Source organism: Mya arenaria, chromosome 3, assembly GCF_026914265.1.
Source record: "Mya arenaria isolate MELC-2E11 chromosome 3, ASM2691426v1".
In the NCBI taxonomy this organism is placed as follows: Eukaryota; Metazoa; Mollusca; class Bivalvia; order Myida; family Myidae; genus Mya; species Mya arenaria.
Genome location: NC_069124.1, coordinates 81,899,649 through 81,923,619, shown reverse-complemented (window position 1 = coordinate 81,923,619; position 23,971 = coordinate 81,899,649). Strand labels below are relative to the sequence as shown.

General features: G+C 38.2%; 2 protein-coding genes across 3 annotated transcripts; one reads left to right on the top strand and one right to left on the bottom strand.

The window, feature by feature from the left end:
* Positions 1–2,699: 2,699 nt before the first annotated feature.
* On the bottom strand, positions 2,700–10,009 carry LOC128225608 (myeloid-derived growth factor-like). Its single transcript, XM_052935500.1, has 5 exons — positions 9,615–10,009; positions 6,738–6,785; positions 5,968–6,111; positions 3,583–3,646; positions 2,700–2,996 (listed from the first exon to the last, which is right to left on the bottom strand). Exons 1-5 carry the CDS (start codon positions 9,756–9,758, stop codon positions 2,920–2,922), a joined length of 477 nt encoding a protein of 158 aa, XP_052791460.1. The 5' UTR covers positions 9,759–10,009; the 3' UTR covers positions 2,700–2,919.
* Positions 10,010–10,049: 40 nt separating this feature from the next.
* LOC128229162 (ankyrin repeat family A protein 2-like) lies at positions 10,050–23,621 on the top strand. Of its 2 annotated transcripts, none has more exons than XM_052940884.1 (8): positions 10,050–10,102; positions 12,592–12,771; positions 13,164–13,225; positions 18,098–18,161; positions 20,787–20,852; positions 21,069–21,292; positions 22,826–22,973; positions 23,321–23,621. In XM_052940884.1, the coding sequence occupies exons 2-8, from the start codon at positions 12,597–12,599 to the stop codon at positions 23,371–23,373; spliced, it is 792 nt and encodes a 263-aa protein (XP_052796844.1). In that variant the 5' UTR covers positions 10,050–10,102; positions 12,592–12,596; the 3' UTR covers positions 23,374–23,621. The 2 variants fall into 2 exon arrangements, with proteins under 2 accessions (XP_052796844.1, XP_052796845.1); XM_052940885.1 differs by lacking the exon at positions 10,050–10,102 and adding an exon at positions 10,155–10,187.
* Positions 23,622–23,971: the final 350 nt, after the last annotated feature.

Sequence of the window (23,971 nt, the reverse complement as noted above, 5' to 3'; positions counted from 1 at the left end):
TGTTAATGTTTTTGTTTTCTATCCATCGGTAAGTGGTCACTTATAGTTACGCAAGATCATCCTCTGGATCATCTTTCCCTTACCATTGCCCCTCCATTTAAATGTCTCCTTCAATACTGTTTACATGATCATACCCTATCCCAATCATTGTAAATTGATACATAAACCGTTATACCACAGCAAAAACACAATAAAATTCAGAATAATGTGGGCTATTAAATGACAAATTACACAACATTTTGATCATTTCTATGGTGGTGGTTTGTGTTAGGGTTGCTTTGGGTGAAACTATCTTGGTGACAATGAATACAAGAGCATCAGACAATGGAATAATGCGGATATAGATCTTCCATGACATCCGGAACATGAACGGGTAGAACTAGCTAATTGGCGTCAAGGTAAGCACCACCTTCAGCTACACTTCCAATACAGTAGCCATGGCCAAAAAATTAAACATGCCTCCTGGCTAAAAACAGTGTATTGCGTGAAATAAAAAAAACAATATGAAAATTTGTGTAAGTGAACATTGTATTTCTTATTTTAATATTGTATTTTATTTCATATAAAACACTTCTAAAAAGAATACTGTTAAATGGAAATCAGCTCTTTGCTGATCTTACACTAAAACATTTTGGGATCCTTATAGTTTAGCCTTGTTTGATCTCAGACACTGGGTAGTCCAACAATAGCTTGCTTTTGATGTCCAGAAGAATATTGAAAGGTGTTCCCAAGATCAAAGGACAACTACACAAATGCAAATTTGGTGCAATAAAATGCAAATTTACCTTGACAAGACAGAGTGCCAGTTTCTCTTACAATGGTGATGGTCATCGGAAAAGAGTGCTGTAGTTAGAGCTATCACCGGTTATGATTTATACTTCCACCACACCACCTTCTTTTTATAAGAAGTATCACTCCAAGTGATATATGCTCCTTGAATGTGCTATATTGGGTAAAAAGGCATCAATAAAATCAATGCTCCTTAGTTCTATTAGAAATAGACTATAAATTCTCTGAAATGAGGCATGATATTTTCCTATAAGTTTTTAAAAGAATAGCACGGTATCAAATTGAGTTGACTGTACTAATAGCAATATTTGTATGAAGTTTGAAGTCAATACTTAAAAAGCATATGGAGTTATAGAGAAAATTAGACTTGTAAGTTATATGCATTTTTCTTAAAACCGTTAGTAAAGATTTAAGCCATAAAAGATTAATTTTTTAACAGAAATATGAAAATCTACGATCTGATTTTTTTCAGCAATCATTGGTTTGCAGATATTTACGCAAAAATTTGCTCTTTCCAAGACAAAAAATAAAACAGTTGTAAAAATGGTAAATCTGTGAGAGTGCAGCTTTAAGACTTAGTGACATGCATATACTTTTTATCTAAATATTAAACTTGACGTACATTTCATCATAATAAACATTCTGATATATTGTTGTTTGAGAATTTACTGCACCTAGCTATTGTGAAAAGGTGTTCAATGAAACCATGAATATTGAACCAAGGAAATTGCACCAAGACTAGTAAATCATGGATCTTTATCCATGAAAACTGACCATTGAAATTGCACCATGACCATTTAATCATGGATATTGAACAATGAAGACTGACCCAAGGAAATTGAATCTTGGATATTGATCCATAAGATTGAAACATGGATATTAACCTATGAATACAGAACCTTGAATACTGAACCATGGATATCAAACAATGAATATTGAATCATGGATATCATACAATGAATATTGAACCATGGATATCAAACAATAAATATTGAACCATGGATATCAAACAATGAATATTGAATCATGGATATCATACAATGAATATTGAACCATGGATATCAAACAATGAATACTGAACCATGGATATCAAACAATGAATACTGAACCATGGATATCAAACAATGAATACTGAACCATGGATATCAAACAATGAATACTGAACCAAGGATATCAAACCATGGATAATGAGCCATGAACACTAAACCATGAATATTGAACAATGAATTCTGAACTTTGAATATTGAACCTTTACTTAACAACCATGCCTATTAAACTATGAATACTGAACCATCCATGGCTATTGAACCATGAAGATTGAATAATGTAGCAAAAATATTAAACATGACTATTGAACCACAGATATTGAAACATGAATATTAAACCATGGATATTGCACTATGAAGATTGAACCATGGATGTTGATCCATGAATATTGAACCATGGATATTTAAACATGAAGACTGAACCATGAATATTGAACCCTGTATATTGAATCATGAATACTGAACAAATTCCAGCAATAACCTGAATATTGCAGTCAGGATCCATATTCATAGAACATCTCACGTCCAATCAGACATGTGAATTTTAAAATTCAACAAGAAGTCAGTTATATTATTCCTTTTGACAAAATGATTACACATAATAGTATAACTAGTCACATGTAACATATACAGCATTTTTTTTATCAATAATACTCTGCTGATATTATATTTTACAAAAAAAGACATTATGCAAATGAAAATGAATGAATTAAACTTGATTTTTCACCTATTCTTCATCTAAATTGGCTATTACCTTTAACATGTTTCAGAAATTTATCATACATAATTCATACTTCCAAGTTATACCATTATATTCAACAACATGACGATGTAGATACTTGATATAGATGCATAATCACAAAATCAGTTTAACTCACAGTGAGCACTTTTAATAACCAAAACACTGAGCAATATCACATCACATGTACACTTTGCAACAGTCAATGGATATGTAAATAATCCTCCCAAAGGAGGTAAGTAATTTAGATTAAAATACACAATGGAAATGTACACCCTGGTGTTGGATGAGACAATGGAATAGAGTGATGTGGTTGTGTGGTGGTGAACTTTGGGGATAGAGACATCACAACTCTTCCTTCTCCTTTGTAAACCCAGCCATCAAAAAGCTGAGGTGAGACTTGAAGGCATCAGTACTGCTAACTGCAAAACACAAATAAGGCCACAAGGACTTTAATGATGCATATTGAAACAGGTGTTTACAGTCTTAAAACTTGTACAGTAACACATAGTAGCCTTTGTTCTGTATATTTCTCCCTGTAAGTAGCTGAATGATAAACACATAGGACAAGAGCATTGCAGTAACTTAGGGAACTGTGGGAATAGTACAACCTTGTGTGCAGGGTAAATCTTCATACAATATAAGTTCACATGAATACCTTTAATACATATTTGAAACCTGTTTCTGTTGCCTTTAAAGCATCTTTTCTGGGCTGAAGATGTTTATCCCTTCAGGACTGATTCTGCTACTATACTTTGGTCATAATCTTCTCACCATATACACACTATCTCAGGCACGGACATGTTAACCATAAACAGCTCATACCCCCATGATCGTGGATTGAATGGGGAATCAGAATATAACCAGAAATTTAAACTATTCATTGATATTTTGTTGGTCAGATGTTTTTGTTGCTTTGTTGCTTTTGTTAAAGTTGACAAACATGTTAAAGAAACTGTTTTATGCCTTTAACCTTGTGAGTTGTAGTATTAAACTATTTTGGCTCACCTTTATTATGTCTTTTATCCAGGTCATACTCCACTTCACTGATAAGTGCTTTGTTGTCCTCACCCTTAAGAAATCAAATAGTTCATTTATTGAATCAGTCAAAATTGTTGCAACATGTAGTACCTTTTTAACATTTACATTTACTTCTACTTATCAAATTTTTCAAAATTCTCATAATAAATCAAAATCTATCGCAGTGTGAAGAAATATGGTTTTGTAGTTTGGTAACTCAAATATGAGTTACTACCTATATAATTAAAACATGTATTATAAACATAAAAGATGTTATGAGATATGCTTACAATGATGAACAGTTTACATTTTATGTATAAGCTATGCAAATGCTAGAAGTCATATTTATTTAATGTTAAATGGACTTAATTAGAGTTTACTGGCAAGTCAACAATTATAGAAATACAAATATAAACTAGAGATTGCTTTTTTGAAAAAGCGCATGTCTCCCCCATTGTGTGGTCGTAGGTGAGAAATAATCAATGATGGACATGAAATTTGTACTTCCTCCCTACCAAGTTTGGTGAACCTAGGTCAAACCATTCTCAAGATATTGAGCGGAAATGTTTTTTACATTGGGGGTCGCCGCGACCTTGACCTTTGACCTAGTGACCCCAAAAACAATAGGGATCTTCTACACCTCATGACCAACCTCCCTACCAAGTTTGGTGAACCTAGGTCAAACCGTTCTCAAGATTTTGAGCAGAAATGTTTTTTATATCGGGGGTCGCCGCGACCTTGACCTTTGACCTAGTGACCCCAAAAACAATAGGGATCCTCTACACCTCACGACCAACCTCCCTACCAAGTTTGGTGAACCTAGGTCAAACCGTTCTCAAGATTTTGAGCAGAAATGTTTTTTATATTGGGGGTCGCCGCGACCTTGACCTTTGACCTAGTGACCCCAAAAACAATAGGGATCCTCTACACCTCACGACCAACCTCCCTACCAAGTTTGGTGATCCTAGGTCATGCGGTTTTCAAGTTATCGATCGGAAACGAACAAAGCATTCTCCTGATATTGCACGGAAATATTTTTTTTACATTAGAGGTCACAGCGAGGTTGACCTTTGACCTTGTGACCCCCCAAAATATAGGAGTTTTCTAAACCTCATGATCAACCTCCCTACCAAGTTTGGTGAACCTAGGTCAAACCATTCTCAAGATATTGAGCGGAAATGTTTTTTACATTGGGGGTCGCCGCGACCTTGACCTTTGACCTAGTGACCCCAAAAACAATAGGGATCTTCTACACCTCATGACCAACCTCCCTACCAAGTTTGGTGAACCTAGGTCAAACCGTTCTCAAGATTTTGAGCAGAAATGTTTTTTATATTGGGGGTCGCCGCGACCTTGACCTTTGACCTAGTGACCCCAAAAACAATAGGGATCCTCTACACCTCACGACCAACCTCCCTACCAAGTTTGGTGATCCTAGGTCATGCGGTTTTCAAGTTATCGATCGGAAACGAACAAAGCATTCTCCTGATATTGCACGGAAATATTTTTTTTCCATTAGAGGTCACAGCGAGGTTGACCTTTGACCTTGTGACCCCCCAAAATATAGGAGTTTTCTAAACCTCATGATCAACCTCCCTACCAAGTTTGGTGAACCTAGGTCAAACCATTCTCAAGATATTGAGCGGAAATGATTTTTACATTGGGGGTCGCCGCGACCTTGACCTTTGACCTAGTGACCCCAAAAACAATAGGGATCATCTACACCTCATGACCAACCTCCCTACCAAGTTTGGTGAACCTAGGTCAAACCGTTCTCAAGATTTTGAGCAGAAATGTTTTTTATATTGGGGGTCGCCGCGACCTTGACCTTTGACCTAGTGACCCCAAAAACAATAGGGATCCTCTACACCTCATGACCAACCTCCCTAACAAGTTTGGTGAACCTAGGTCAAACCATTCTCAAGATATTGAGCGGAAATGTTTTTTATATTGGGGGTCGCCGCGACCTTGACCTTTGACCTAGTGACCCCAAAAACAATAGGGATCTTCTACACCTCATGACCAACCTCCCTACCAAGTTTGGTGAACCTAGGTCAAACCGTTCTCAAGATTTTGAGCAGAAATGTTTTTTATATTGGGGGTCGCCGCGACCTTGACCTTTGACCTAGTGACCCCAAAAACAATAGGGATCCTCTACACCTCACGACCAACCTCCCTACCAAGTTTGGTGATCCTAGGTCATGCGGTTTTCCAGTTATCGATCGGAAACGAAGTGTGACGTACGGACTGACGGACTACCGGACTGACGGACAGGGCAAAAACAATATGTCTCCCCCAGAGAGGGGGAGACATAACTATGTAGTTTTGTAAGTAAACAATCATTATAGCAACAATACTGAGCAGATAACTGACCAGGGCAACAGCATCCTTGAGATGACCTCCATCAATCATCAACTTGAAGTCGCTGAAAAACAGGTAGGATGTCCCTCCCTCCCGGAACACTTTGCATGTGTATTCATTGGACCCTGGTTCCAGAATAATTTCCATCTTCCATTCCTGTGTAATACATGTACATGCATCAAGAACGTAAAACTACAAGTATATTAAATTGTTGTTGTACATTCAATTGTAATTACATTTTATTCAAGTTCTAATTTGTAACAGATTTCTGTCAACAAAGATACATCAGAAACAAAAGAGTACGTAAAATAAAAAAGTACATTACCCTTAATGTCATAAATGTATGGATGAAAATACAGCTTTATTTTAATAGTCATTTAATCCTTTCTGTTAGCTGCCTTATAATAAAAGAACATTATTCATTAAAATGAATACCTTTCTCTGTATTACTGATAAGTTATATATATTCGACTTGAAAAAGTTTCCATTAAAAGCTAAACAATTCTTTATTAATTGACATCTTGCTTGTTTGTCACCCATTATTAACATTGCCTTAACTCATGGTTCATTATTCTGTGTCTCTACTGTTTTCTGCACTCAATCAGTCTTAATTTTCTTGTTCTATGATCCTCTCTTTTGTACTAGTTTTGATTATGGGTTCATTCAATAACCTTATCAATTTGTAAGCATCACCGATGACATGACATAATAATTCCAAACAAAATAAATTTTATTATATAATTTTTACGGTATTCCAAAGAGATGTTGTTAAACAAACATACCTCATGCGTACCTCCTTGGCATGAATATTCAAATGCACAGGAAAACCCCTGAAATTAAAAGAAACATTGGATTCAATTACTGGTATACATTTCAAGACAATAAAATACATGTATCTCACTTTTAACTCTCAACACACTTAATTGATTTAAACAAGAGTGCTGCATGGTGGAACAATTTACAAAGCCCTGTCATTTAGGAGCCATCGGTATACTGTAAAGGAACCATAAATATACAATGCAAGGAAATGGATACCAAACTTTATTAAATGCTTTCAGGTGATATATGATCAGGCTACAAATATCTATCATGTCCAACACATTATACCAATCGACAGATTTGACAAAAATGGTCAAGATAGAATTTTCAGGTAATATTTATCAGGTTACATATATATCTTACATACATGTCTAAGACATAATGGCAACGGATAGATTGGGCGAACAATGGTCAAGATAGAGAGTGGACACTGTCAAGAAATATTGTTTTATTTTTCATAAGTGTACCTGGTAATTGTGTATTAAGTCAAATAGCCCCCATTTTGTTCAAATAGCACCCACACTTTTGGTCAAATAACCCCCACTTGGAAAAAATTGGTTAAAACGCCCCCATTTTGGTCAAATAGCCCCCACACTTTTGGTCAATTAACCCCCACTTGGAAAAAATTGGTTAAAACGCCCCCATTTTGGTCAAATAGCCCCCACTCCTTTTTTCATTTGAAATTATATTTGAAGGTAAGTTGTAATATTTTCATAAATTGATCTCAAGACATAACATTTATTGACAACTAAAATGTTTTAAAATATATTAAAAAAAATTTGCACATATTAAAGACTTATTAATAAGAGAAGATCATCTAAATTATTACATTGTGCAATAATCCTTTAAAGAAAGATTAAAGTCTGTTCACACAAGTTTATCTTAGTGATCTAGACAGCACAAGGGATATAGACAGCACTAGTGATCATGACAGCACGAGCAATATAGACAGCATGAGTGATCTTGGCAGCACAAGCGATGTTGACAGCAGCGCCGATCCCCACAGCAACGCCAATCTCGACAGCAGCGCTGACAACAGTACCCGGTTAGAGAAAACTTATGAAGAGCCAGTCAACTTACTTGAAAGGTTTTGTACTTGCTCATTATGGCACATTAAATTTAATTAACACAACTTTGCCTTTGTTTAAATTTTGAAAAATAACAACTATCTTCAGGTCCACCCCAGATCTGAGACTAGGTCAGGTGCAACCAGATGAACAGCTGACATTCGAACTTAAGCACTTGTAGTTTGAACTTTAAAATGAAACTTGGATCGGAAATTAGGCTATATATAAAATCAATATTTCCATTTATGTAGTTAAAACTATTTATTCATAATTATCAGGGTGGCATCGCCACCTCAACAGCTGTGCTGGGATCGCGCCACCCTTCTACAACCTTGTATGGCTGCTAAGCATTGAGGCTGACTCGATCAACAATCAGATTCGCCTTGTCTCAGACCAGGAGGCAGCGTACAGGTGTCCATGCAGGGACGTGTGTTTGCTGTATGGGACCTGTACAGATCTGGCCAACTGACAGACACCGGCCTGCAGAAAAATATTTCCTCTATATATGTACACACTGTTCCAAAACCAAATGAAACAGAAGATTAGTGACAGCTATACCTGCATAAGAACATTATTATTATTTATTGATATATAATATACATTTTCCTTCTATGTTAATGTATATTGTATTGTACAATGTAAATAATTTTTACCATTCAGTATAAATTTGTATTTAAAAGATATGAAATAAATATGGGAAGAAAACAATGTGTGTAATGTTTATTGTTATTTAAATGTCAATCTGTCAACCATGCCTAGCTATATTGGTACCGCCTCCAAATTTTATAATTGAGTTCACTTCTCTGCTGATAGCATCATAGCAAGCATGTAATTTTAGAAGTATTAAAATATACATTGCATTCCTTAAAACCCTAAGTTGTTACCATGTGCATATTATTTCAATTTTTTTTTATGTCTTCTTATTGTTCCTTTAATTTTGATGCGTAATCAATATTAAAAGAAAGAAAAAACACTAAAAACTTATGGCTTAGAAACATTTAAAATGTAGATTTGATATATTATTTATAAGTAATATTTTAAAACGTTTGTTATTCTTACTTGGTTAAATTGTCAGATTTATCAATATGCAAATAATGTTGGTTGCACTTCATTTTGTAAAATTATATGTTTAAAAATGTTTTGGAATAACATAAGTGTGCATGTATACATGTATACATATAAAAACATTTTTTTTTTTTGGGGGGGGGCTATTTGACCAATTTTAAAATGTTAGTGGGGGCAATTTGACCAAAATTGGGGGTTATTTGACTTGGGGGGCTTTTTGACTAGGGAGCGTTTGTGACCCTCATTTAATTATTTTAAAAATTCTTCAATAATCCAATGACTGTTTTCACAATAATTCTGTCAAAATCAAAATGACTGGAAACCCAGCATGGTTACATGTCATGTTTATGACAATACTGCAGTAGTCAATGCTAAGTGTATTTGATACCTTTGCTTAATCATTAATGTTGTTTGGTTTTTTGCTGGGCATTTCACTATTTAGAAAAAATCTTATCCATTGCTAGCCAGTATATTGGGCACTGCAGCCCCAGTTTATACATGCATGTTATGTCACAAACGACAAAGCAGACAGTTGACAGCTTCAAATCAGCCGTATTCCATTCGGACTAACTCCTCTCTCCCGTTGCTTATATGCTGAAAGGCCCTTCTACGTACCATCCAGATCCAGACATAATCAAAGTTTTTGTAACAGATGTCATTGATGTATTAGTGGTACAGTATATGAAAACGAAAATTAAAATCACCCACATCCACTTCCTCCTTGTGTGTATGTGTCTGTCCACCAGGTTTCACATTGAAGGTGGTACGCAACGGCAGCCCTTTAGATGACTCTGTTGTCTTAATAATCACCAAGAAAGCAAAAACATTCATAAAAAGGTATTTAAACATCATGGTGCACTTCTAGTCTGCATAACACAAATGAACCACTGATAGAAAGCAACGTGTCAGACTGTGAGCATCAGGAAATTTAGGTCAGTCAGTAATGCTCAGAGTTACTGCTTATTATCGCGGAGAAGTTATAAATCTTTAAAATATGTTTTTTTTATTAAAATTCTTGCTATGCACCCAACAAAACCAACATATTCATTTAGTTATATTAAATTCTATCGCTACAATACAAATTTTTGCAATATGAACACTGTGAAAACAGCAAAGGATCGTAACAGAGTTCGTCCCCTTGTATAAAAAACGCCACTTTCTTTACGGAGTGGCTTATTTATTTTTGCTTAGACGCTGTTAGTGTAATTTGTTATTTTATTCGAAATTAAAGCACCAGACTCATAGTCATTTTTCTTTAGCCATTAGTTGATCATAGTAATGGTGCGCCATTATCAATTTGTTTTCGTTTGAATTGATATCGTAAATTGTAAAGCCCATTTTAAAGCTCAGTCTGACAGTATTGACATTTTTTTAGTTTTTTTCTCAGAATCAGCTGATTTTTGTATGGACGTTATGTTAATAATGACTAGAACAATACGCTTAGGTTAGTCCTAACTGGTTTTCCATTATCCATAAATAATAGGTTTTCTCTCCATCTATTTGGAAAAACTGGATCCTGCAATATCCATTTTATAGTTTTTCGTATCTTAATATATCGATAGAGGGCAATAAGGAGAATGCCCACACCTTTTAAACAGAAATAACAGCACACAGCATAGTTTTATACCTCATACAACTTAAACTGGGCATTATTAAAGATTAAAGCTACATTAATGACACTTGTGTAACGGTCCGTTGTAGGCGATTGTGCGTTCATAATATTCTGTATAAAACGGAAGTACCTTCGTAGTATATATGTTAACTTGGTAATATGCAAATTAGCAAAGCGTGGGATCTGTAAGAATAGAGAAGTTAGTGTATATAAAGACCAGTGGACCCCTTCAGGGTCGAGCATGCTTTTCCCTGAAGGGATCTGTTGGTGTTTGTTTGGCTCGCATGTTACACTTGGTTTGTGGAGAGCACAGGAATTTGACTCAGTGTTTGGTCTAAAATGATATATTTAAGTCATTATATGACCAAATACTAACAAAATGATAGTATAAGTGACCAGTTCTTTGTCCGAAATTGTTGTTTTTTGTCAGTATTTGGTCATATAATGACTTAAATATATAATTTTAGACCAAACACTGAGTCAAATTCCTGTGGTGGCGAAAAGGAAAAGTCCAATCATGAAACTCTTTACCATGGAAACCAAAAATAGTTAACTGGTTCTTGGCATAGCTTAAACTGTATTAAAGGGGCTAGACACCAAATGGCATCGAAAAACTGCAAACACAGAATTTCCTCAAAAGCACTAAAATCATCAATACAAACTAGTATCTCAGCTGAGTTAACCCATTTAAAAAAAACTCTTGGTTTCCCAGTTTATAGTGTTATATTTAGCATGTAAAGTCAAGTGATTAGTACAGATACATTTACTCACGCTATTTTGACATTTATGTGGATTTACATGCTAGACAAACTCAGTAAATTTCGAATTGGAAAAATATGCAAAAGCTGAAAGATACATTTGTCATAAGTGATATGATACACCAGTAAGTAAGATTCAATACCTTGTACACAACAATATCAATTTCATGTAAGTTTTTGACATTTTTATCTTTTTTCTTGCAATGGAATCATCTGGTGTCTAGTCCCTTTTAAGCTTTCATTAATATTCATAACGATTGATGCATGTACATTGTACATGCTGTATCTCATTATATGGAGAGAAGGCAAATCATTCTTTGAGGGCACTCAGGAGATTATTATAAGTTGGCAACAAAAATGATGTAAAACACTCACTTAAAAGCAGGGATTTTAGATAACAAGTATTAATGAACCAGTGATCTTTTTGGAATTATTTTTACCGCCTGTGTCTTGCAAATTGGGAAAAAAAGTTTACTTTCGGAAAAATACAAAATCAAGCCAAAATAGCTAATACAATGGTAAATATACATGTTTGGTAAATATACATGTTCTATCTTTTTATGCATACGGTATGCTGTTTTGTCAAGATTTTGTTTATATTTCAAGAAATCCATTGCTTTTTTATTCATTAACGTAATCCACAGTAATCAAATTGGGAAAAGAAAAAAATGGGTAAAATGGATTAAATTTCAGCCTTTGGAAGGCAGTAAATTGCACCAAAAAAATCACTGTGAACAATGCCAAAAATGTTGTTGGTTTGGGTTGTGATGGGCATGTGGTTGTCAGCAGATTATTTAAGGGGAAACAAAACACATTCCTTGAAGCATTTTATGCTTTGTAAAAAGATGTTATTAAACAAACAATTTGAATCATTTTAAGCACGGAGAGGTCAAGTATTTGATGTTTGGATTGGGCTAACTCAGGTAATGAATTAGTACATTTTTAACCTATGAGTGTTAAGCCAGCCTATAGACCATCCCAATGCCTAAATCTGTGAGTGTTACAGCCTCCATATGATTTTCTCAAATTGAGCCTGGTACAAAATTACAAGTGTTGTAAACACCTCCCTCACATTATTTTCTTTACTTGTACTGTCAGATGCTTCTCGTTTGCAGTAGATGCTTTTGAAAATTGTTTATGAATGCACATGAAATGAAAACTTTTAAAAAATTGGTACATGTAAAAAAAATGTACTGTATTAAATATATACCATATGTTGAGCAAGAAAAATAATGAGTTAAGTTTAGATCACAACTCAACATAGATCCCTTTTAGTTTTTTATGTGTGCATCTATCTTTTAACAATTATTTTCAGTGAACATGGAATCAGACAGCTCACCGGTCAAGTCTGACCTGGACTTGAGAAATAATGCCGAGGCATCACGCTGTCTGATGATCTCCCCTGTGAAGAAGCTCAGTGCTCTTAGACTCGTATCACCCTTCGACACAGACCAGGAAATGATAGACCTAGAGGTTGCTTCAGTTTTGGCTGAGGGTTTGTTGCAAGTTACTTATATGTTGGCATGTTTTTACTACTTCAATTTAATGTCCATTAACTTTCAATTTAATGTCCATTAACTTTCACTAATTCTCAAAGTCAATGATTTTACGGCAAACATTGGAAAAAATTTCACATCAACTAATTGTGTACTATCAATTGACAATAATGTAGTTGCTCATGCTAAATGTGAAACAGTTTTCTCTGATCAGTACATATTAGGTTTGCTGGAATATTGCTATACTTTGGTATTATCAACTCTTTTGTTCAAGGCAACATATTTATATATTAATTCAAGGATTTTAAAGTTGATTTAATGCATTTGATTTGTTGCCAAACTAGAGGGTCCACTTTAGTCAAAATAAAATCCAGCTGTTTCGTTTTTGTAGGATGTTCTGTATCTCCAGAGAAGTCAAAGCCACCAGGCACTGTCACTACAACTCCTGTCAGGGTAGGGATAGTTGTCAATGTCTTTTTCACTACAACTCCTGTCAGGGTATGGATGGTTGTCAATGTCTTTGTCACTACAACTCCTGTCAGGGTAGGGATAGTTGTCAATGTCTTTTTCACTACAACTCCTGTCAGGGAAGGGATAGTTGTCAATGTCTTTTTCACTACAACACCTGTCAGGGAAGGGATAGTTGTCAATGTCTTTGTCACTACAACTCCTGTCAGGGAAGAGAAGTTGTTAATGTCTTTTTCACTACAACACCTGTCAGGGATAGGGATGGTTGTCAATGTCTTTTTCACTACAACTCCTGTCAGGGTAGGGATGGTTGTCAGTGTCTTTGTCACTACAACTCCTGTCAGGGTAGGGATAGTTGTCAATGTCTTTGTCACTTCAGCTCCTGTCAGGGCAGGGATGGTTGTCAATGTCTTTGTCACTACAACTCCTGTCAGGGCAGGGATGGTTGTCCAAGTCTTTTTCACTACAACTCCTGTCAGGGCAGGGATGGTTGTCAATGTCTTTGTCACTACAACTCCTGTCAGGGCAGGGATAGTTGTCAACTCCTGTCAGGGTAGGGATGGTTGTCAATGTCTTTTTCACTACAACTGCTGTCAGGGAAGGGATAGTTGTCAATGTCTTTGTCACTACAACTCCTGTCAGGGAAGGGATAGTTGTCAATGTCTTTTTCACTTCAACTCCTGTCAGGGTAGGGATGGTTGTCAATGTCTTTTTCACTACAACTCCTGTCAGGGTAGGGATGGTTGTCAATGTCTTTTTCATTACAACTCCTGTCAGGGTAGGGATGGTTGTCAATGTCTTTTTCACTACAACTCCTGTCAGGGCAGGGATGGTTGTCAATGTCTTTTTCTCTACAACTCCTGTCAGGGCAGGGATGGTTGTTAATGTCTTTGTCACTACAACTCCTGTCAGGGCAGGGATGGTTGTCAATGTCTTTTTCACTACAACTCCTGTCAGGGAAGGGATGGTTGTCAATGTCTGTCACTACAACTCCTGTCAGGGTAGGGATGGTTGTCAATGTCTTTGTCACTACAACTCCTGTCAAGGTAGGGATGGTTGGCAATGTCTTTTTCACTACAACTCCTGTCAGGGAAGGGATGGTTGTCAATGTCTTTGTCACTACAACTCCTGTCAGGGTAGGGATAGTTGTCAATGTCTTTTTCACTACAACTCCTGTCAGGGAAGGGATAGTTGTCAATGTCTTTGTCACTACAACTCCTGTCAGGGTAGGGATAGTTGTCAATGTCTTTTTCACTACAACTCCTGTCAGGGCAGGGATGGTTGTCAATGTCTTTTTCACTACAACTCCTGTCAGGGCAGGGATGGTTGTCAATGTCTTTGTCACTACAACTCCTGTCAGGGAAGGGATAGTTGTCAATGTCTTTGTCACTACAACTCCTGTCAGGGTAGGGATAGTTGTCAATGTCTTTGTCACTACAACTCCTGTCAGGGTAGGGATAGTTGTCAATGTCTTTGTCACTACAACTCCTGTCAGGGTAGGGATGGTTGTCAATGTCTGTCACTACAACTCCTGTCAGGGTAGGGATAGTTGTCTATGTCTTTGTAATACAACTCCTGTCAGGGCAGGGATAGTTGTCAATGTATTTTTCACTACAACTCCTGTCAGGGTAGGGATGGTTGTCAATGTCTGTCACTACAACTCCTGCCAGGGTAGGGATAGTTGTCAATGTCTTTGTCACTACAACTCCTGTCAGGGAAGGGATAGTTGTCAATGTCTTTGTCACTACAATTCCTGTCAGGGAAGGGATGGTTGTCAATGTCTTTGTCACTTCAACTCCTGTCAGGGCAGGGATGGTTGTCAATGTCTTTGTCACTACAACTCCTGTCAGGGAAGGGATAGTTGTCAATGTCTGTCACTAAAACTCCTGTCAGGGTAGGGATAGTTGTCAATGTCTTTGTCACTACAACTCCTGTCAGGGTAGGGATAGTTGTCAATGTCTTTGTCACTTCAACTCCTGTCAGGGTAGGGATGGTTGTCAATGTCTTTGTCACTACAACTCCTGTCAGGGTAGGGATAGTTGTCAATGTCTTTGTCACAACAACTCCTGTCAGGGTAGGAATGGTTGTCAATGTCTTTGTCACTACAACTCCTGTCAGGGTAGGGATGGTTGTCAATGTCTTTGTCACTACAACTCCTGTCAGGGTAGGGATGGTTGTCAATGTCTTTGTCACTACAACTCCTGTCAGGGTAGGGATAGTTGTCAATGTCTGTCACTACAACTCCTGCCAGGGTAGGGATAGTTGTCAATGTCTTTGTCACTACAACTCCTGCCAGGGTAGGGATAGTTGTCAATGTCTTTGTCACTACAACTCCTGTCAGGGAAGGGATAGTTGTCAATGTCTTTGTCACTACAACTCCTGTCAGGGTAGGGATAGTTGTCAATGTATGTCACTACAACTCCTGTCAGGGTAGGGATGGTTGTCAATGTCTTTGTCACTACAACTCCTGTCAGGGCAGGGATGGTTGTCAATGTCTTTGTCACTACAACTCCTGTCAGGGTAGGGATAGTTGTCAATGTCTTTGTCACTACAACTCCTGTCAGGGAAGGGATGGTTGTCAATGTCTTTGTCACTTCAACTCCTGTCAGGGCAGGGGTGGTTGTCAATGTCTTTGTCACTACAACTCCTGTCAGGGCAGGGATGGTTGTCAATGTCATTTTCACTACAACACCTGTCAGGGTAGGGATAGTTGTCAATGTCTTTTTCACTACAACTCCTGTCAGGGCAGGGATTGTTGTTAATGTCTTTGTCACTACAACTCCTGTCAGGGTAGGGATAGTTGTCAATGTCTTTGTCACTACAACTCCTGTCAGGGAAGGGATGGTTGTCAATGTCTTTGTCACTACAACTCCTGTCAGGGTAGGGATAGTTGTCAATGTCTTTGTCACTACAACTCCTGTCAGGGAAGGGATGGTTGTCAATGTCTTTGTCACTACAACTCCTGTCAGGGTAGGGATAGTTGTCAATGTATTTTTCGCTACAACTCCTGTCAGGGCAGGGATAGTTGTCAATGTATTTTTCGCTACAACTCCTGTCAGGGAAGGGATAGTTGTCAATGTCTTTGTCACTACAACTGCTGTCAGGGTAGGGATGGTTGTCAGTGTCTTTGTCACTACAACTCCTGTCAGGGAAGGGATAGTTGTCAATGTCTTTGTCACTTCAACTCCTGTCAGGGAAGGGATAGTTGTCAATGTCTTTGTCACTTCAACTGCTGTCAGGGTAGGGATGGTTGTCAGTGTCTTTGTCAGGTTGTCAATGTCTTTGTCACTTCAACTCCTGTCAGGGTAGGGATGGTTGTCAATGTCTTTGTCACTCCAACTCCTGTCAGGGAAGGGATAGTTGTCAATGTCTTTTTCACTACAACTCCTGTCAGGGTAGGGATGGTTGTCAATGTCTTTGTCACTACAACTCCTGTCAGGGTAGGGATGGTTGTCAATGTCTTTGTCACTACAACTCCTGTCAGGGTAGGGATGGTTGTCAATGTCTTTGTCACTACAACTCCTGTCAGGGTAGGGATGGTTGTCAATGTCTTTGTCACTACAACTCCTGTCAGGGTAGGGATGGTTGTCAATGTCTTTGTCACTACAACTCCTGTCAGGGCAGGGATGGTTGTCAATGTCTTTGTCACTACAACTCCTGTCAGGGTAGGGATGGTTGTCAATGTCTGTCACTACAACTCCTGTCAGGGTAGGGATAGTTGTCAATGTCTTTTTCACTACAACTCCTGTCAGGGTAGGGATGGTTGTCAGTGTCTTTGTCACTACAACTCCTGTCAGGGTAGGGATGGTTGTCAATGTCTTTTTTACTACAACTCCTGTCAGGGTAGGGATGGTTGTCAATGTCTTTGTCACTACAACTCCTGTCAGGGTAGGGATGGTTGTCAATGTCTTTGTCACTAAAACTCCTGTCAGGGTAGGGATGGTTGTCAATGTCTTTTTCACTACAACACCTGTCAGAGTAGGGATAGTTGTCAATGTCTTTGTCACTACAACTCCTGTCAGGGTAGGGATAGTTGTCAATGTCTTTGTCACTACAACTCCTGTCAGGGTAGGGATGGTTGTCAATGTCTTTGTCACTTCAACTCCTGTCAGGGTAGGGATAGTTGTCAATGTCTGTCACTACAACTCCTGTCAGGGTAGGGATGGTTGTCAATGTCTGTCACTACAACTCATGTCAGGGTATTGATGGTTGTCAATGTCTGTCACTACAACTCCTGTCAGGGTAGGGATGGTTGTCAATGTCTTTGTCACTACAACTCCTGTCAGGGTAGGGATAGTTGTCAATGTCTTTTTCACTACAACTCCTGTCAGGGTAGGGATGGTTGTCAATGTCTTTTTCACTACAACTCCTGTCAGGGTAGGGATGGTTGTCAATGTCTTTGTCACTACAACTCCTGTCAGGGTAGGGATGGTTGTCAATGTCTTTGTCACTACAACTCCTGTCAGGGTAGGGATGGTTGTCAATGTCTTTGTCACTACAACTCCTGTCAGGGTAGGGATGGTTGTCAATGTCTTTTTCACTACAACTCCTGTCAGGGTAGGGATGGTTGTCAATGTCTTTGTAAGGTTTTTAAACCCTCTGAAACTAATTTACCGGTAGTATGTTTCTCCTGAAGTCGAACACTATACTTCAATGTTTTGAAAGTTATGGCAACTACAATGAACATATTGAGGGTTAAATATTATACACCTATGAATGCAACACTTTGTATATATACCAATTTACTCAAGTACACTATTCAAGTTATTAAAAAAATGGTTGCCAGGTTACAATGTTACATCTTGTATCACCAAGTGTCAAATTTAGCATATATAGTATTATTTCATCTTATTTCAGCCGACAACTGTAATGACAAATATTCAGAGAGGGAATGTTCAAACAACAACTCCTGTGTTTCAAAGTAAGGTGCTTTATATTTCATCTGCAGTGGTCTCAATGTGTTTGCAGTGGTCTTAATGTATATGCAATGATCTCAATGTACCTGCAGTGGTCTCAATGTACATGCAGTGGTCTTAATGTACCTGCAGTGGTCTCAATGTACCTGCAATGATCTCAATGTACCTGCAGTGGTCTCAATGTACCTGCAATGGTCTAAATGTACCTGCAGTGGTCTTAATGTACCTGCAGGGGTCTCAATGTATATACAGTGGTCTCAATGTACCTGCAGTGGTCTCAATGTACCTGCAGTGGTCTCAGTGTATATACAGTGGTCTCAATGTACATGCAGTGGTTTCAATGTACCTGCAGTGGTCTCAATGTACCTGCAGTGGTCTCAATGTACCAACAGTGGTCTCAATGTATATACAGTGGTCTCATTATACCTGCAGTTGTCTCAATGTACCTACATTGGTCTCAATGTATATACAGTGGTCTCATTGTACCTGCAGTGGTCTCAATGTACATGCAGTGGTCTCAATGTACCAACAGTGGTCTCAATGTACCTGCAGTAGTCTCAGGTACACCTGCAGTGGTCTCAATGTACATGCAGTGGTCTCAATGTACCTGCAGTGGTCTCAATGTACCTGCAGTGGTTTCAATGTACCTACAGTGGTCTCAATGTATATACAGTGGTCTCATTGTACCTGCAGTGGTCTCAATGTACCTGCAGTGGTCTCAATGTACCTGCAGTAGTCTCAGATACACCTGCAGTGTTTCCAATGTACCTGCAGTGGTCTCAATGTACCTGCAGTGGTCTCAATGTACCTGCAGTAGTCTCAGATACACCTGCAGTGTTTCCAATGTACCTGCAGTAGTCTCAATGTACCTGCAGTAGTCTCAGATACACCTGCAGTGTTTCCAATGTACCTGCAGTAGTCTCAATGTACCTGCAGTGGTCTCAATGTACCTGCAGTGGTCTCAATGTATATACAGTGGACTCATTTTACCTGCAGTGTTCTCAATGTACCTACAGTGGTCTCAATGTACCTACAGTGGTCTCAATGTATATACAGTGGTCTCATTATACCTGCAGTGGTCTCAATGTACATGCAGTGGTCTCAATGTACCTTCAGTAGTCTCAGGTACACATGCAGTGGTCTCAATGTATATACAGTGGTATCATTGTACCTGCAGTGGTCTCAATGTACCAACAGTGGTCTCAATGTACCTGCAGTAGTCTCAGGTACACCTGCAGTGGTCTCAATGTACCTGCAGTGGTCTCAATGTACCTGCAGTGGTCTCAATGTACCTGCAGTGGTCTCAATGTACCTGCAGTGGTCTCAATGTACCTGCAGTGGTCTCAATGTACATGCAGTGGTCTCAATGTACCTGCAGTGGTCTCAATGTACCTACAGTGGTCTCAATGTACCTGCAGTGGTCTCAATGTACCTGCAGTGGTCTCAATGTACATGCAGTGGTCTCAATGTACCTGCAGTGGTCTCATTATACCTGCAGTGGTCTCAATGTACCTGCAGTGGTCTCAATGTACATGCAGTGGTCTCAATGTATCTGCAGTGGTCTCAATGTACCTGCAGTGGTCTCATTATACCTGCAGTGGTCTCAATGTACCAACAGTGGTCTCAATGTACCTACAGTGGTCTCAATGTACCTGCAGTGGTCTCAATGTACCTGCAGTGGTCTCAATGTACCTGCAGTGGTCTCAATGTACCAACAGTGGTCTCAATGTACCTGCAGTGGTCTCAATGTACCTGCAGTGGTCTCAATGTACCTGCAGTGGTCTCAATGTACCTGCAGTGGTCTCATTGTACCTGCAGTGGTCTCAATGTACCTGCAGTGGTCTCAATGTACCTGCAGTGGTCTCAATGTACCTGCAGTGGTCTCAATGTACCTACAGTGGTCTCAATGTACATGCAGTGGTCTCAATGTACCTGCAGTGGTCTCAATGTACCTGCAATAGTCTCAGGTACACCTGCAGTGTTCCAAACGTACATGCAGTGGTCTCAATGTACATGCAGTGGTCTCAATGTACCTGCAGTGGTTTCAATGTACCTGCAGTAGTCTCAGGTACACCTGCAGTGGTCTCAATGTACCTGCAGTGGTCTCAATGTACCTGCAGTAGTCTCAGGTACACCTGCAGTGGTCTCAATGTACATGCAGTGGTTTCAATGTACCTGCAGTAGTCTCAGGTACACCTGCAGTGGTCTCAATGTACATGCAGTGGTCTCAATGTACCTGCAGTGGTCTCAATGTACATGCAGTGGTCTCAATCAATGTACTGCAGTGTTCCCAATGTAGCTGCAGTATTCTCATTGTAACTTCCGTAGTCTCAATGTACCTGCAGTGGTCTCAATGTACCTATGGTCTACATAACATCTGATCTTTATCTTAAATCAGTTCTTATTGAAAGTGTTTAGGTAACCTGACATCATGTAAATTTCTAGAAAGGTCTTTTAGAAAACACACAATTATTGTGCATTTTATACACCTTTTAGGTGTGGTTGTTTTTTTACATTGAATATTGTTGTGCCTAGCAGTAGAGTTTCTAGAGTTTCAATGTTACCAAAAGTATTGCTGTTCATTTCAGATTATTTTTTGCATGAATTTAATGTCTTTTTGTATTTGACAGCCATCACAATCCACCAGTTGGCTGCCCAAGGAGAGCTCAACCAACTAAAACATGAAGTAGAACAAGGTTTGTGCTCTCTCTGTGAATGGAATGCCATTGATTGGTTTGATTGCTCAGATCAAGATATGAGGTTTAAGCTTTCATGTACACAAACTTATCACAAACAAATCCCGCCATATACATATCACATACATGTATCTTCTGACATTCACAATTTAGCTTTGTATATGTTTAACAAAATAAAATAATGATACAAATCTAGTGATCATAATTAACTTGCAGGGGTTGACATAGATAAGGTTGATGACAGTGGATTGTCTCCCCTTTTGTGGGCGTGTGCCAATGGTCAGTGTCTGACTGCCCGCTACCTACTTGACCACCAGGCAGATCTTGATATTGTTGGTAACCATGGAGAGAATGCCCTGCTGTTTACCAGCTGCTATGGTTACATTGACATCCTCAAACACCTGCTGGCCCTTGGAATGAATGTAGATTACACAGATGAGGTAATATGTTTATAAAGGGCATTATGGCGGTATACTAATTATGGCTTCCCCACAAATGGGGGGGTCGAAGGTCATATGACTACATTTTGTGTCCGCTCCATATCATGAACCACTAATAGGATATTGAAATAACTCGCATCAAATGTTCACCATATTGAGATGATGTGCACATATTTACGGGTTTCCAGGGTTCTAAGGTTCCTACTTTTTCCTTTTTTGGTCAAAACCACCTTTTATTACTAATATTAGTCAATTAACTGAATTATATTTACCGGTAAATGATACATTTCTTAATTAAAATTTTACTGATTATCTGTTGAGGTCACTCTGTTTTATTCAGTAGTTTTAAACATTACCGCGATGTTGAGTGGCCGGATTGCTTATATTTTTCAACAAGTTGAACATAAATCCAACATACAGATCTTTGTTTCATCAAAGATTTATTTAAGTTTAAGACAATGACAATTGAATGTAAGGATTGGAAATTGCAAGGAAATCTTCTAAAACTGATGTTAAAAACTCCCTCTACCTACTTTTTGTCTAAAATTTTTTTATTTATGAGACAGAGCTGAAAACCCTAGGTATCATTCTGACATTCTTCATCTCCCCCTTTCTTATCTTGAGTTACGGCAGTGCCCTAGTATATGACTTTTACACTTTTTGCCACGATTTTAGTGATACTGTATCAATCTGATACTTGGTACACATTTCTACCATGTTTGGTTTTAGTGTGTTAGTGCCTGGCTATCTTTTTTGACCAATTGCCATCCTATTTTAAATCCTGTTAAATATAATTTATACTCTTGATCAAACGAATGGCTTCACAGTTGAAGAGAAATCACTAGGATACTTTGTACACATCATAACCATGGTGATGAGTCCCTTCACATTACATCATGAAGATCTTTTGTCTAAAAAAGCTCTAGAAGTATTAACCTACACACATGAAACAAGATACGGTATGCTTCTTTGTCTGCATCAGTGGCAGTTGTAACACCAAAAGTATGAGGGGTGATAAAAAAATATGTAGATTTTTTTGTAATTTAAAAACTATTCATGCGATTTAATACTTATAACACAAGCATAATAAAAGAGTAACAATGTATATTTCTGGACCAAATGATGGTCAAATGTGGAATATTTTACTGATTGTCCTTTTATAGACAAAAGACTTAATAGCAAACCTTGAAAATATTAAATGTAGTAGGTACCAAAAGCAAGGCATTCAAAGTTATAAAAAAAATTTTAGGTTCACATATTTATATCACTCCTTGTATTGTCATGGAACTTCATAAGTAAATTGGGCAGCGTGGGCTGTAGTGGAAGTGCCATTTTTGTCACATTGCACTCAACAAACAAGAGTTATGGCCCTTAACGACCAAGCCATTTCCAAATATCTATCAAATCTACCAAGTGGCATTAAAGATATGTTGGTACAATGTTGAACCACCCTGAATAGGTAAACCTGAAAAACTTACAATACCTAAAATTCACTCACAGTACGACATAATCGTAATGCATGTTTTGATTTAGACGGGTAGTAGTGGTCTGATGTATGCTGCATACAACGGGCATGGGAGCTGCGTTGGTGCACTGCTGGAGGCAGGTGCGGACCTCACACTGGAGAATGAGAATGGACACACCGCCATGGACCTTACTATTGGTCAGGGGCACAGGCAGGGTAGGTGTGGAGGGAAGGATTGTAATAAAATACACAAGTAGATATAATTTGGCTGTCAAGTGAATCAATTAGCCGTTAATACATGTAACTTACCAAACATGTTGTTTGTGGTTGTGCAGGAAATCCGCATTCCGCATGTCCTATTATTTATCGGCAAAAATCTAATCCTATTTATAGAACTAAACTGATTGTTTAATTGTAAACTGGCATATGGTCAGCTGTTCTGTACCGAACAGTTAATGTTTTGCAATGTATTTTCAGATTAACATTTTTTATTGATAAGTAAGCCGAACATGTAAATTCACTATTATGTACTTGCAGTTGAGATTATTCATAATACATTTCAGTCCAGCAAGTTATAGAGAGCCACATGTTGAGGATGTTCGACTCCCTAACCTGATGTAACGCTGGTGTTAACCTACAATGTACATCTCATGATCATGTGACCTGATGTAACGCTGGCGTTAACCTACAATGTACATCTCATGATCGTGACCTGATGTAACGCTGGTGTTAACCTACAATGTACATGTCATGTGACCTGATGTAATGCTGGTGTTAACCTACAATGTACATGTCATGATCATGTGACCTGATGTTACGCTGGTGTTAACCTACAATGTACATGTCATGTGACCTGATGTAACGCTGGTGTTAACCTACAATGTACATGTCATGATCATGTGACCTGATGTAACGCTGGTGTTAACCTACAATGTACATGTCATGTGACCTGATGTAATGCTGGTGTTAACCTACAATGTACATCTCATGATCATGTGACCTGATGTTACGCTGGTGTTAACCTACAATGTACATGTCATGTGACCTGATGTAACGCTGGTGTTAACCTACAATGTACATATCATGTGACCTGATGTAACGCTGGTGTTAACCTACAATGTACATGTCATGTGACCTGATGTAACGCTGGTGTTAACCTTCAATGTACATGTCATGTGACCTGATGTAACGCTGGTGTTAACCTACAATGTACA